The sequence below is a fragment of the Ciconia boyciana genome, chromosome 3, assembly GCF_034638445.1.
Source record: "Ciconia boyciana chromosome 3, ASM3463844v1, whole genome shotgun sequence".
NCBI classification, from domain to species: Eukaryota; Metazoa; Chordata; class Aves; order Ciconiiformes; family Ciconiidae; genus Ciconia; species Ciconia boyciana.
Window position 1 is genome coordinate 99,709,629 of NC_132936.1, and position 15,927 is coordinate 99,725,555.

The window sequence follows — 15,927 nt, forward strand, 5'->3', positions numbered from 1 at the left end:
TTTCATTAACATAAGTTTGTTTCTACTCACCTTGAATATCATCTCTGAGAAAAGAAACAAACCAAAACATCTTCAGGTTTGAAATTTACTAATTCCCTATATCAGAAGTGCTCTTAAGCAGAGGGAAGAAAATTTGCAGGTAAACTATGAAAACATTATGTTACAGACTGTACGAACAAAATATTTTGTAGTTTTAAGTCAGTGAATGCAAGCAGTTAACATCTGTATTTTAAACGATCAAAAGGCTATAGCTGGATTGTGTTTCTTTAAAAATGGTTAGTATATTTTAATACAGTGTTGTCCATTAAAGCATTGTGAGCTGGTTTGTGATTAATCTTATATAAACCCATTTTGTTTAGTTTCTTATGTAGCAGATAGTGTGAATCCAGTGCCTTGACAATTTTTCTTCTGTTGTTTTCACAGAGTTAAATTCACCTATAATTTTGTTTGAGATGATTCTGTAGTTAATTGGCTTTTAAATTTACTTTTAAAATAGGCATCTTTTAAAATTAGGTGGTATTTTTAGTGGGGAAAAATTATCTCTAGTGGGGAGTTTTTTCTGATTTTTAGCGGCTTTATTTCAAATATTTGTATTAAAACTCTTTACGTGTTGCAATGAAATTAGGGATGTTTGGCTCTCTTACTCCATTATTGCAATTAGGAATTTAGCATCATCAGTGCCAAAGGACAAAAGTGTCTCATTTGCCCTATGGGGACAGGACAGTGATAAGATGATTTTTTGTCAAGGATCATTGGGTCGTAATTAAGTTACATTCATGGCTATTGCTTTTTGAAGGATGATTGGTAAATGACAGGCTTCATGTGCTTGGTACGGACAGTGTTCACTAGGGTTTTTTCTCCCTCTGTCAGAAAATCCTGTTGAGTCTGATAATGTAAATGTGGCATTTTATTCTGAACAAAAGAGCAGGGAAATGAGCTATCTTGTCTAATCATTCAGTTGTTTAACACCGACTTCCAGTTTAGACTCAATTGGCTGGAAAGCACTTGACATGTGAAGTTAGTGCTGTTCCGAACGCATGTTTGAGTAAATTTTAAAGTAAGTGACAGCTAAATTGTACCTAGGGAAATTACAAAGCCTTCAACACAGTTAATTTTTTGGGGAGGATTAGTTGTAATTGCAACACCAGTCTCCTTGAAGATTCCTTAGTATAGCAAATGAACAGAAAAACATTTAGCTCTTTCAAGAGCCTGTTCTCTTTTAACAGAATAATTTTTGTAAAGCTGATTGTACCTTGCTGAATTGACTTCCCTCTACACTAACATCTGCTTCAGATTTGTAGAGAGGGATTTGTTTTACCAGTCTACCCTCCACCCCCACCCCATAGAGTCCCTTTTTTCTTTCTACCTCTCTAGTGATTTCAGGTTTGAGAGCTTTTCAATCAGTAAACGCCTTAGGTAAATTGCCACTTCACTAAAGCTTTATGCATAATGTTGCAGCACTTCATTCCAATTAAAATCAATATTTGGAGTCTTATTTTTATCAGGCAGACTCTCTGGTTGGGAAAGTTGTTTATTACAAGTAAAAGGGTTAGATTTAGTGCTACATTCTTGAAGCAAGAGGGGAGTGGCTTGTTGAAATTGAAGGGGGATGTTATATCCATGCATGTTATAGCCAGTCCTGCTACAGAGTGTGTTCTGCAAACACTCAGACATTTGAGTAATTTTGTCTCTTCAAATAGCTTTGTGTGAATAAAATTGCCCACACAAATGTTTTGGAAATTTGTGCCCGTAGTATCTTGGACTTCATAGGCATCCTAAACAGAAACCAAACGAATCCCAAAACTTATGGTGTCTTAACAGTAGCATCCATTTAGTTGAAAAATAATGCCAAAGTAGGACTCTTCCAGGATTACATAAGGGCCAAGCATAATACAGTGATGACTGAGGCTCCTTCTGTCATTCGAAAATAACAGTATATCTTCCTTTTTAAAATAACAAGTTTCAATGAGAGGGAAAAATACACCTAATCTTTAAGTAGAACAGGTATTAGCCCTGAACAGATAATATTTGTGAGTGACTTAAAGTTGTAGTATCTGGCCAACTCAATATGAAGCATGGATCATCTGTGTTCACATTTTAAATGCTATTTTGTCCAGACTGACACTGGAAATCAGATTTTTCCAACATGGCTATGCGTATATGGGCTTTATTTCTTTTTTTACTTCATCCATATTAATTAAATAGTAGTTTTGGACCAGGCTTTTAATGTAGTAATGTAGTAAGTATCCTTTGGAAAGATAAAAGCATGTTCAACATGCGTAAGTTCATACAAAAAGACTGCCAAAAATTTTCAGATGTATGGTTGTTTGTTAGCTTAAAATCCTTATGTCTAAATAGCGTTTTCTTAAAATGTGGAAAATCTTTTTTTAAATTAGTAAGTTGTAACAAGAAACATTAAAATGCTACCTATACTCAAAATTTGAAGCTTACAGTAAGTTCCTAATTTTCATTGGGCTTTTCTAACAGGATTGTAAAAACTGCTTACAGAAGTGGTTGGTGGTACTTACTTGGAATTAACTGCAGGTTGTGACAATTAAGAAATACTGCGGGTTGTTGAATAAATCACATTAACTCAAGTACAAAGATAAGCTTGGTGGTTTCTTCTTTGGAGTAGAGTACAAAATTTCTTTGTAGAGGCTGAACTTCTATACCTTTTATGGTTTTATAGCTGGTTGTTGCCAGTTTTATCATATTATCTGTTTTATCTAGTAAACTGTGGATTACTGGTTGCTTGAATGGAACAGAACAGATATATCAGATTTCGATAAACTCAAAACAAATGTCTAGTAAATCAGTGTGTAAGATCCTGACCTCCTTAAATGCAGACTTATTCAGGTGCCTTTGAGCAGTAAGTACCAGTAACAAGTACAATATTTCTATTTTTGTTATCTCAGTTCTTTGCTGACTTTTCTCTGCATATACAGTATTAATGCCTTCAGAAGTATACGTTTAGAGACTAGAAAACTCTTAATGTTCCTGTTTGAATGACATTCTAATTATTCATTCATTTATTGATAGCTTTGACCTAAAAACAGTCACTTTAATCCTTTAGGAATACAGCCGAAACAATACTGTGGCTGTTTGAACATCAATCTGAAAAGCTAGATTTATCACTGAAAACTTTAATTTGAATGTATAAATGTTGTTGTGCCTCCTTAGAAATTGAGTAGTTTTCTGTAAAACTGTTTTTTTAGATGTTAACTGAACTTGCATCTAAAGCAGGAGAAAAATACTGATTATATAAAGCTTTATATCTGTCTATGGTAACTACCATAGTATTTCTCTTTTATGACAGTAATCTAGCCTGCAACATCTACTTGCAGTTTTGAAATTAACCTGTAATTTAGTCTTCACCCCAAATGACAAAAATTCAAATGACTCCATGGGGTGCCAGAAGATGCACTGTAAACAGGGCTCGGTAAGGGGGATAAGGTAGAAATCCGTCATCTTAGGTTCATTTTCAGAATGCCAGTATTACTGAACAAAATTAATTCTTCTTCTGTGTTTTACTCTTAACATTTTAAAAATACTAGCCTAGATGAAGATAGTAGTATATAGTAGTCTAGATAGTTCATTCTTTGAAAAAGCACAATTTGTGCTGCACAAGAAATGCAGTGTGAGAAGAGGACTTCTGAATTTGGCTTGTTTTAACAGTAATACCTTAATTTGTTAAGGTTCAGTTGATCAATAATAAAGTTGCTTCAGGAATGCAAAATCATTATTTCAAGTCAGTTTTATTATGGCCTTCAGCTGCTGCTGTTAAGTGATTTTATTTATTTATTTTTTTCCCCTTTCTTACTTCCACCACCCTCTACTTGATAAGCCTTTTGAAATCTAAAATGCAGTCTTATTGACTGTTTGGCTACTTACTACATTTTGTGCATGTCACTTTGGTTCGTTTCAATTTCAGTTTAAACCTTCCCCTTGAAGGATAACTTCACATATTGTTTTACCAGTGTTTCAGTGGTTGTCCTCTGTTGGTTTTAGTTTGGTTTTTTTTTAGATTGGGTTGTAATCCTTTGAAAAAGGGTCTGCAAGCAGATGATTCAGTTCTGTTAGTTGCGCAGCGTAGAATGTTAATTTATATTTGTTGTTATTTTAAGCTCCAGATCTGATTGTTTTTATGGCTTTTCAGTTTTGCATTTTAACTATGCATACTTCTGAAGACGTTAATACTGTATACGCAGGGAAAAAAAGTCAGCAAAGGACTGAGATAACAACAATGGAAATGCTGTACTTGTTACTGGTACTTACTGCTTAAAGGCACCTGAATAAGTGCATTTAAGGAAGTCAGCATCTTACACGCTTATTTATTAGTACCATGGATATATACTAGTGCCGTGGCTCTGTGACATGGATAGGCCAGCATAAAATACATTTTGGGACCTTAATATATTGTTGAATTAATTGCAAAAATTACATTTTTATTGCAGAAAATATACATTGGATTCTGACCTTTATATAGAATGCAAAAGTGCTAGCCCTTCAGTTGTGACAAAATGGAAATCAACAGATGATTTATAGCTAGTCTGTTCAGGTGTAAAACAAGTATAAAGCAATCTAAAGAGCTGTGGTTAACTTAGCTAACTCTGGAGATCTATACTGAAATAAAAATGCTGTGGAAAAATTTTAAAGAGCTTAAAAATTGAATATGCCTAAACAGAGACATTTAGAGGTAATATAATGTGCACGATATTACTTATTAACAAGAAAAAATAGAACTCTTAAATACAAACTGAAATTTCCATGGAATTGAGGTTTCATCACAGTAGTATATAGCAGAACTTAAGAATTTTACTTCAAAAATTAAGTGCATCTAATGATGAAGAGCATTCACACCTTTGGTTAATTTGTAGTGAACAGCGGTCATGCAATCAAAAATTATACAGCCAAGAGCTTTAAGCATAAATCTGTAGTTCTGTTTTCATTTCTGTGGCTGTCAAGCGTACATGGTATTTGTAGGAAAATTTACCTGTTATTTAAAAATAACTGTAGCATATTGTGGGGAAAAAAATACACTCTTGGATTATAGACTGCTGAATGAATTTTCCTTGAAATTTTCAAGAGTAAAGTGGGTTCAGCATGCACTACTTTTGCTCAGAATGTTTGATTGTTTTTATTCTTGTTTTATTTCATTCAACAAGGGATGACATGCCTGCAGCTCTGGAAGCTTTAATCAACTGTTATAAGAAGTATGGTAAAATTCTTCAGCTTCATAACATCTACTGTAGACTGATAGAAAAAGGAGATGCTGATCTTCTACAAAAGGGTTAGTTACATGTAGTCAAATGCTGTCCGGGTATATGGCGTGTTTTCTGGAGGCTTTTCTTCCATGATTTGTGTATCATTTATTTTAACTGAAAGAAAAAAAATAGTTTGTCTTTATATGTGTAACTTTAAAGGACTTAAATGATGCTTACGTTCTTCAGATTGAAAATGGATATTAATTTTAAATGTAGAAGAATCCTAATGTTTGGATAATACAGCATCAAGCTCTCAAACATTAGTGCTAATACTTGTTCTAGCTACATACATTATTATTAAGAAACAACTTAATAGTAACACAACACAATAGTAAACCAACATGTTTTTCAAATAGCTATGCAATTAAGAAATCCTATATCCTCACTCTCTACAAGTAGAGAATGCCAATATATAGTCTGTCTACTTTATTGAATGTAATTCAAAATATAGTGCAGATAAACAGGAAAACATTTTAAATATACTCAACCGCAAAGCTACAACAAATTGTGTAGTATGTTGTAATCATTCTGTATGTTTCAAAATGTATTTCCCTATAGCTTATTCTTGGAGTTTTGTGATGCTTGGAAAATATTACTATTAAGAATACCTGATGTACATATTAAAATGCTTCAATATATTTAATAAATTAATGAGTTTTATTATCTCTTTAGTTTCAGATTTTATAAGCAGAGAATATGGTGACATGATGGCTCTTTATGATCTCTTCTTCGCCTTCTTGCAAACCGGAAAATACAAAGAGGCGAGGAAGGTCATTGAGGTGGGATTTTAACTATAGTACTCTAATCGTGCAGCTATTTAGACTCTTAATTAGAAACATTTAAAGTTTTTAACCTTTAATTACACTTGTTCTGATTCATGTTAATAGAATTCAATTCCAATAATAAAAAAAAACCTCGACCAGCTTTATTTTGTATAATTACAGTTCAGAAGAGAGGCAGTCTTGTTGTATATTGAAATTGTTTCCTCACTTTTTCAAATTCGCTGTTATATATCAAAATGATATTTGCATATTAAATATCGGATTGTGGAACAATTAAATTAAACTGGCATTCCTGGGTGTAAAGTTGCTAATCCTCTTTCCGAAGGAATTCTTTGTTCTTAAAAGCACTGGAATTTAATTTGCTGCAGACCATGCTCAGATTTATTTGTAATGCTTGTCTACAAGTTAATCAGCCAAACAAGCGCTGTCTGCTACTGTTTGGCATTTAATTTAGCATTTCTTCTCTCTCTCTTTTTCAGGATAGTAAGCAGCTTATAGGAAGTGGTAGGTGACAAACTTGGTCTATTTAGGATTAGTATATTTTATCTAGACTTGATTGAAATTGTGCTTACTGAAATTGATAAGTCAAAGGGGCAGCTGCAGAGTCTGCCCAGATTGTGATTATTTTTCTTCTTAACGCAGTTGTATATTTTTAAAATGCTGCATAAGTTTTCTGGTTAATGTGTGGGAGGAGGCATCTTGCAGAAAAAGTAATACTTTGTCCTCATCGTTTTTGTGTTATGTGCATACATAACTCTGTAACCTAATTTTCTGGGTTTTTTCCTTCCTAAGACAAAGTATGCTTTTTTCCTAAATCCCCCTAGAATATTTGAGATACCGGTTATCCCTACTTGAATTATCTAATAGAATTCTTGCATTTAAAAAAATCTTAACTGAAGATCTGCTTGTTTGTCTGTGGTGGAACAATACTGTCCTGCTGCGGGGTTTGTGGAAATTGCTAAGCACGATGTTGAAGCATTGATGTTTTTGTTCTGAGAGGGTTTTTTGGAGCTCAAAGTCTTATAATACAGAAGAATAGAAATATCAGTATCCGACAGAAGATGATACTGAGGAGTTGAGTTCTTTTTATAGTGATTAAAGCATATAGGAGGTAAAAGGATGAAATCTGAGAATTGGAAGTAAAATTAAAGCTAAATGAGTAGAACTGGTACTTGGTGTGATTTAGCAGCTGTTTCTTTGATACTGGCATTTAATTTCTCAAAACTTATATTGGTGGCTACAGTTCAGCAGTCATAAATAGGATGGTACGCAAACTGTCAAATTGTTGAGGCTTTGAAACTTTTGTCATTTTCTTAATAGGTGCCAAATTATCTCTGCAAATATTCAGTATTTGGTCATTGATCATAAATTATTAGTAACCACAAACAGACATTTAGGTGTAAATCTGAACACATGATATCTGGAGACTAAATGGAAGTTTTTTCTGGCTTTTTATGCTATTTAGAGTAGGTTTTCTTGCTCTTACCAAACTTCCTTGAAGTACGAATTAGAGCTTTGTATATGCTGTTGAGAAAAAGAGGTTTTACATTCCAGAATTTTTAGGAATATAGGAATTTAGCTAGGAATAGTATGCATGTATTTTACCAGTGGATAAAGTGGCACAAAATGAATTACTATATGGTGTGTTATATTTTAAGTATGCTTTTATTATGTACCCATATGTTAGGTATTTTCAAAGAAATTTTTTCCTCAGGGGGAGGAATCTTAAAATTGTTATTTTGCCAAAGAGGAGAATAGCTTTTATTGTTTTAAACCATAAACACGTTACTATTTGGTTTTTGTGTTTGTTGGGAAGTTGAAGCCTTAATGAATATAATGTGGAAGATGGAGTACAAGGTATATGTGTATCCTTTTCTCTCGTCCAGTGGTTTTTGTGACTAAATTACTTCTCTTGTTGGTCATCTCAGATTGTTTTTCTTTTTTCCTTTCATGTGAAATAATATTCAGTAAAGGGTGATCAATTGGTGCTGCTTTCTGTTTTTAGATGCTGTTGCATATTAGACACGGATTACCTTTCAGCATGTACTTCTATCATGTATTGCTGATTATGGTGGTCAATTGATTTTAGTGGTATCATTTGTGTTAAAAGTATCTGTGGAGTTAATAAAGAGTATCTAAAAGGGCAGTAATGCAGCTGGAAAAAAACTTCCTTAGGAGCTAAGGAAATGAAGACCATGGACAATATGGTCATTTGAATGGGGTGTTACTCATTGGAGACCACTCCCTCAGCTTGCTCTTGCTATTTTTAGAAATCAGCCATATGCTAGATGCTTATGTGAAACTTAGTGACAACTGCTGCTTTGAAAAACTTGCAACTCAAAGCCCTAGGAATAAGAAAACTCTTAAATCTCAATCTTTGGTAAAATACAAGTGGGTGACAATAGTGGGAAAGGAAGAAGGGTAAGATTTGAGTGAGATTATAAAAATTAGGTGAGAGTTGTGTATGTACATTATCCGGTCACAAATGTGTTGTGCATGTGTATATATAAGCTCATGTTGTGGGTTATTGTCATATCAAGAAAGCTGAAAGCTCTGGGGCTCATCTGCTTGCTGGAAGGACAGCAAGACTAAGCAGAGAATGATAGTATAAAAGACAACGAAAGGTGTATAGAAAGGAGATGAGGCAAAGAATGCACCTGACAGATACCAGAACAAGTAAACTGAAGCATGTGGTAGTTTGGTGGTGTGAGTCTCTTTTGAAGCGATGCTAAGTGGAAGAGAAGCTGTGGTTGAGAAGGCTGTGGGGGAAAATGCAGCTAAGTTCTAAGGCTTCACAGAGTTTGGTTGATAAGGTAACAGTTTCCAATGTTGCTGGACTGCCTTGTTAAGCTCTTGAAAGTCTATTCTCATTTGTTCTGTGGCAGGTAGCTAGAGAAGAAAGCCTCTCTCGAAGACAGTACCTCCAAATGAGGTAGCCTTGGCTGCTCTGTAAAGTAAAAGTCTTTTTTATTCTAGCTGTTCCTGAAGATTCCTGAGCCCTTGAGGTTATGCTGGTAGATGGATGTGCTGATAGATGCTCTTTTGCTTTCCACTGGGAACAAGTTCTACCATTGGGTGCTATAGTACTTCAAAGCATGATTTAGTCTTCAGTTCTTAATTGCACCTCAGCTGATCAGTTAGCTTTTGTCTTGAGTCCTTCAAAGGTGATCATGTCAAAACAAAGTTAGCACATCTGTCTCCTTGCCCCTTATGGTAAGGTCACGTACTAGCTTGCTTTCCCTTGGAGTTGGCACAGCATGACTTCTGTGTCATCAAATCTAACTCTAGTTACTTAGGATTTTTTCCCTTACTTGGAAAGGCAGTTTAATTGCCTTTTTCCCTTCAATTTTGTTTTTCATAAAAAAGAAAGGAAGAAAATAAAGTCAATACACTTTGACTTTAACTAAATTAAACTGCATTAAAATTCATGTAGGCTAAAAGAAAGGGATATGAATTTTCAATAAATAGGATGAGGGAAGAAGTACCTTCTAGAAAGGTACTGTCTTCTAAAATGTTGTCTTATTTTGATAATATCTAATCAAATTTTCTCCTGGAGAGAGATCTTACGTAATTATTCATATGTGTTGCTCCAGAGGTCCAGGTGGTAGATCAGAGAGTCTGGAAGGAGTTGCTTGGCCTAGTATTCTTTTAAGTCTGGTATGTAAATGGTAAGAGAATTTTCTAGAGCCTAGTCCTCCAAATCCCTCCAATCCACAGCTTCTTACCTGTTGCCAGAACTGAACAATTTTAATTCCCTTATGTTCACTCAGTTGTTGACTGCCACTTTATTAACCTGATCAAGCTGATGGTGGAGAGCTGGACTGATGTGAAGGTCATCCAGGAGAGTGGGAATGAAAAAGGGAATGTTACACCACCTTGGAGGAATCTACTTCCCCCCTCCTTCACCTGTTGTTTGCATGCTGCATGGAGGTTTAAAGATTTAACTACCTAAAGTAGTTAGAATACAGTTGTTGTCTGTCATTTTGGTCCAATTTTAATTATTTGGTCGTATCTGAATTTTGCACTGAGATCTCATACTTGCAGCTGTTTTACATGCATGATGGTTGAGTATTTCTAGTTTCACCCTTTTTCCTTCATTTATTATTCATGCTGAATGCAATTATCAAAATACTCTCTGAATCTGCATGTAATTAAACCCATGTCCACTCTTGGCTCTTTCTGGTAGTCACAAGACTTAAATATTGTTAAGTACTGTAACAGTCCAGCAGAGGTTCAAGCAAGCCCTTTAAATCTCCTTAGCAAAAGTCTAAACCGTGTTTTCATGAAGTAGAAACAAACACTTTACACCTATGGCTAAAGTATGCAAGGTTTTAAACTGGTGTTAAATCCATTTCTGCACTGTATTGATAAAATCATTACACCTTAAACTGTATTTCCTTGGACAGCGAAGTACTTGTGTGAAAAACAAACAAACAAAACCAAAACAAGCACCACATTAAAAAAGGGGTATCAGGTCACTGGCATTTTTAGTTAGGAGCTTATGGACTCCTCTGATAGGAACTAGGAGTTGGTAGAGATGTTCGACTGTTTTTTGTTGTTTGGCAGATACTTCTTGAAATCTTTCTAGATCAAATCACATCAGCTATTAAATTAAAATTGTTCCTTCAATGAAAGAGTAAAAGCCGTAGTTTCTGCTCTGTTTGTAGTTTTACTGGAAATGAAGGCTAAGAGAGGATTACTGTATTTAGGTTATAGGGAAAGATCTCAGAACTATATGGCAAAATTTTTTAGCAGAAGACCAACCTGTACAAGTTTGCTACCACTAGAGGAACCTCCCTTGAAAATGGCAATGCATAGAGCATGGCTTCAGAGTTCTTTTAACCAGACTTTATACTTTCCTCATCTTCTGCTCTCATACTGAATATATCATTTATATTTAATAGTTAAATATATCATACCATATCTCTCATATCTCAAGACACTTATGTGAAGAATTGAGGGACAAATGGTTGTGAAATATTGAAATGTGTTCCAATGTGAATAAATGCAAGAAAAGGCATTTGCTGCCGAAATTCAAGACCTGACAAAAGAACTGTTTTGGGTGAGTTTAGTTTACAGGAATATATCTATCAACAGATGTCAAGTTAATTCAGGAAGTAAATAGATTTAAGCAAAGAATTGTGACATCCACTGTCAGCAGACCTCAAGATACCAGGTGCCATTATCTACCATAAAAACAATGAGAATATTTCTACTTGATATTGAGAGATTACAACCTTCTTTCATCCAGATTACTTTTTTAAGAGTCTACATCATAGAATTGAGTCTTGCTGATTTTATGCTGGAGATAAACTATTGGGAGAAGATGATTTCTTGATTTGTGACAACAGGATTTAGGGATTTTTTTTAATGTGTAATTTAATGATGGTTATATCTAGTGTCTGAATTTACCTACAAAGACTTATTTTTGGTCCAGTTAAGAAAAGAGTGAAGGTGATTAGAACAAAATATAAATGTTTGTGAATGTTGTATGCAAATTGTATTAGATAACAGTGGTCTGAGATTGAGGAGTAGTTTGTAGGGGGTGTAATAGCTTTTATTGGAGCAAAGGTATACAACTGAGAGGGAAGGGAAAGGCTGAAGAGCTTTTAGGCACACAAGCCCTATAATTACAAGAAAATATTTTTTTTTTCTTACTATTTAGTCCTATTAGTCTAATAAAAGCATTACTTCTCCTTATGAAACTGGACTCTGATACAGCTATTAGTGAAGCTGGATTTTGTGTCCATGCATATGTGGGTTTATAAAAAAAAAGGGTGCTTACTAGTTCAGTGCACATTATTTAGAAGTTCTGAAGTACTGCTTTCTTAAAAGAATGCAAATGAATATGTTTCAAATAAGTAAATTGGGTAAAAATTTATTGAACAAATTCCTTCTGGAAAGGAAGATAATGTTTTGGAATGTGGGATCATGGTAAGAGCTGTGGGTCCTTTCTTAGCTCCAGGGACTTTGTGTTAGAGGGAAGATACTACTGAGTTTTATAATGCTTTTTGAGTTCATCATACAACCAAATCACATTACAGTGCAAAGAGCAAATTTTTGCTCTCTTTTGAGTCTAGAAAATCTTTGAGGATTTTGTTTGGAGCAGGGGTTTTGCATATCTTTGTAATCTTTTCTTCCAGTATGATTATTGTTGTGAAGTTCTCTTATTGTCTAATGATTTTTTTATAATAATACTTTACTGCATAATTTCTGTTGGAAATCTTACTGCTAAATGTAGGGTATTCCAATAGTACTTAAGCATATATCAGTCTCAGCTGTCATGAGTAATGCTGCAGTTGTAAAGCTCTTTCCTATTTTTATTTTGGTATTTTTGGAAAATAATCAAGTTTGCTTACATTTTTTGCTATGTCTGCCTAACATAAAGCACCATTATTCCTGTTTCAAGAGAAATAAATCATGAGTATTTACTGAACAGATACTAATTGTGTTGGGAAAGTCTGTAAACTACGTAACTGACAGAAGCTTTGAGGCAAATACATACTTAAGGAAAAACAAAAAAACCCAACAGTAAAAACTGATGTTTTGTGACTTTTCCCAGTAGAGACTGTAAGCTTTGCATTTTCTTATTGTGAACTACTGCTGCTTTTTATGTAAGAATTAGCCTAGTATAAGTAGGCTAGTTGTTACCTCAGGTAATTGTAGGATAGGCAGAAAGGACAGCATGAGCTTGAATTGTAATCACTCCCAACAGGAGAGTTAGGGCAGATAAATATGTAGACATGTGTCCATTTATGTCTTTCATTAAATATCAGATAGTGCAAATAAAACACCGAATACACTATAATTGTGTAGCTTTTGAAGGCATAACTTGCAATGGAGCAACTCATAATTTTCAAACTCTGATGCTATATTAGAGTACTTGCCCTTGTTATCAAACTTGAAAATTAGTCATATTGAAGGTACAGATTTAATTTTATTCAAGCTTTCATATAGTTATCCTTTACCCAAAAGGTTGAGCAAGTGTCCAGATGTTTCAGATGAGCTTCTCATTAAAGAAATCAGTATTATGGGGGTTGGGGTGTGTTTAGTCATATTATTTATTTCTGGGCAAAACTGCTTACAAAAAACAAAAGCAATTACTCTTTTTTTAGAGAAATCCTGTCTTAGTTATAAGCGGTTTGAAAGGTTTTATTTTGTTTAGAAAGAATAAAGTGAATGAGGATATCTTCCCATGCCATCACTGAAGAAACCATTTTTGAAATCCACGAGAGCTAAACTTTTTTCAAGGTAGAAAATGAACTTGTAGAAAACTATTACTTCCATTGCCTGCCATATACAGATGTAGCTCTAGTGTTATCCTGGTAGTACAATGACTTAAAGAAAAGCAGAGCTAGAGAGGGGTAATGTATTTTATTACATAGCTGATAAGATTGCAACAGGAAAGATGCTTTTTGATGCAGAGATTATTTTTAGATCCCTCAGTCTTTAAAGATGCTTCTTTTATAAACTTCTAGACTATTGCGTAAAAGTTCGTATGTTCAGAGACAGTAATCAAAACAATCTTCTGTGTATTCCATATATCCCACTATGGTACTTCACTTACGTTATGCTATAAAGATTATAATGTAAGAAATGCAGCAAAATGGTATGCTTGTTTCATGCATAGGAACACAGATTTAAGAGTATATAAAAAATCTTAATATAAATGGTTTAATCAGTATTTTTTGAGACTAATGCATTGCTATCTGAAGGTGAAGGAGTATTGAATAAGAGGCAAAGATATAACAGAAGTGTAAGATAATTTTAACCATCTCATCCATCAACTAGATTTAGATGACTACATAAGGTACAAAAACTTACATCTGTGTATTCTTTTTACTTTCCGATTAGGCAGTACACCTACTGCTTAATAGAAGTGAGGACTTCTGCCAAGAGTTTTAACGTAGGGGAAGATTCAAGCATAGTGTACAGTGTTTATGTTGTAAAAAACTTTGTTCAAGTAAGCTGCCACGCAGAAATATCCCAGGCCTCATTGAAGCTGCGTGGAATTTGTGACATTTTATAGACATTTTTGTGGAATCAGGGAAAAATTTATCTTTAAATTAAGAACTTGCCATCAACTGTTCTGTTTTCACCGATGCTTATGTTGGAGAGAGCTGGTAGAAATGACATACATCAGTTCTTATAGCTGTCTGTTTAAGGCTGTCTGTTTGGAGAAGTAACGCATTTTCTTGCAAGACATTGCTTTGGCATCTAAATCTCAGTAACTGGTTCTGGTACTGGTAACATAAGTCTGTTATGGCTGTTGATGTAACTCATCATGAAATGTTCTTCTTCCTTAGCAGCATTAGCTGTCTCTTATTATTACTGGCTTTTTTTAGCCGCAAGAGAGGAACGAATGGATCTACCTGTCCAAAAAATACCATCAGAAAGTTCAGCATGGATAGTGTTTATAAAATTTGGCTGTTTCTTTCCAATATGTTTGTATAGTGATTATAGTAGAACTGTTTCCCTAAGAAAAGACTGAAAGTTGGGAAGAAAATGTAAGTAAGGAAACATAAAACACTTAAGGAGGGCAGAGTTAAACTTGAAAGGTTAGAATTGATGCGTTACTCACAGCGAAGTTACACTGTGAAGGGTTAGAATAAGTTGTCCAGGATATGTAACAATTATTTTGCCAACCAGTGCACAGTAGTAGTTTGTGGAAGTGCAGTGCTGGAAGGTTAAAACAAGGGAGTAATCCACCTTGTGTCATGTATATGCCAAACGAAAAATACTTTTGCTGGCTTTTAAATAATTATGCATCCAAAGCCAGCCGTAGGAAAAGTGGTGCTGTTTTGGGACACTCTCAACTCTTAGTTTTCTGAAAGTCCCTCTTTTTGAACAATACCACACGGTTTCTTGTCTGTTATGTTGTGTTTTGCGGTTTTTCTCCTTAAGTAAGTTTTGTGTTTAAAGAGAAAAAGGTTGCTTTAGGCAAGTAGAGAGAAGTAAATAAATATTTTTCCACGTATCTTCTGTAAATCACCTAACTTTTTTTTTAAGGCTTTAAAAATAAAAAAAATGGTATTGGTCTGTTAGCTGTAACTGTTACAGAACACTAATGTAAACAATACTTGAATATTTCTATCATTATCTAAAAATCTGGAAAAACATCAAATAGAATCCTCTCTGACAGGTCAGTGTTTTGCTAGACAATCTGTTTTCTTTCAGTTGTAATAGGTAGATTAGCACAAATAAAAATGTTAATACAGAAAAGATTTTTTTCTGGTGATTGGAGCCTTTCAGTCACCTGTCTGAAGTAACTGGTTCTAGGAAGGAAGAGAATGAATCAGATGCTTTCAGTGTATTAGGATTGTTGCATTCGCATGATTTTTGAGTGCTGCTTGGCAAGAGCTCTTCTAAAGATGCAGCATATTTTTTCCCCTTCTGGTTAGTTTTCCCTTCTGTGTGTGAAGATACAGAATCAATGAGTTAAACTAGTGTAGGCTTGTATGCTGAGCCTCAGAAAGATAGTAACAAAGGTGGTCAAAAGTATGGAATGGTTTCTGTAGGAGATATGACTAAGTAGGCGGGTTCTGCTTAGTCTGGAAAAGAAACAGTGAAACAAGGAATTATGTATACTGCTCAGGAAATTAATATGAAATGGAGAGGATAAAGAGAAATCAATTGTGCATTGTCTTCCAATACAAAATCTAGGGGCTTCAAATGAAGCTGGTAGAAGCTAGGCTGAAAACAAATAAAAAGTAGTAGTATTTTGGTTGTTTTCTGTAAAAGGTAACTGAGGCAACCCTTTGCCAAAAGATCTTATGAATGATAAATCGTATGGGGTTCCAGGGGCAACTGGAAAAGCTCATGGAAGAGAAATCACTTACTAGAAACAGCGTGACCCACTGAATCTCAAGTAGTTGGAGAGT

General features: G+C 34.5%; 1 protein-coding gene across 1 annotated transcript in view; it reads left to right on the plus strand.

The window, feature by feature from the left end:
• Nucleotides 1–15,927, plus strand: part of LRPPRC (leucine rich pentatricopeptide repeat containing) — a 94,662-nt gene that overhangs the window by 46,010 nt on the left and 32,725 nt on the right. Inside the window, exons 24-25 of the mRNA XM_072856796.1 lie at nt 5,166–5,290; nt 5,937–6,043. Coding sequence (XP_072712897.1) covers nt 5,166–5,290; nt 5,937–6,043 — 232 coding nt within the window. The remainder of the gene's footprint in view (nt 1–5,165; nt 5,291–5,936; nt 6,044–15,927) is intronic.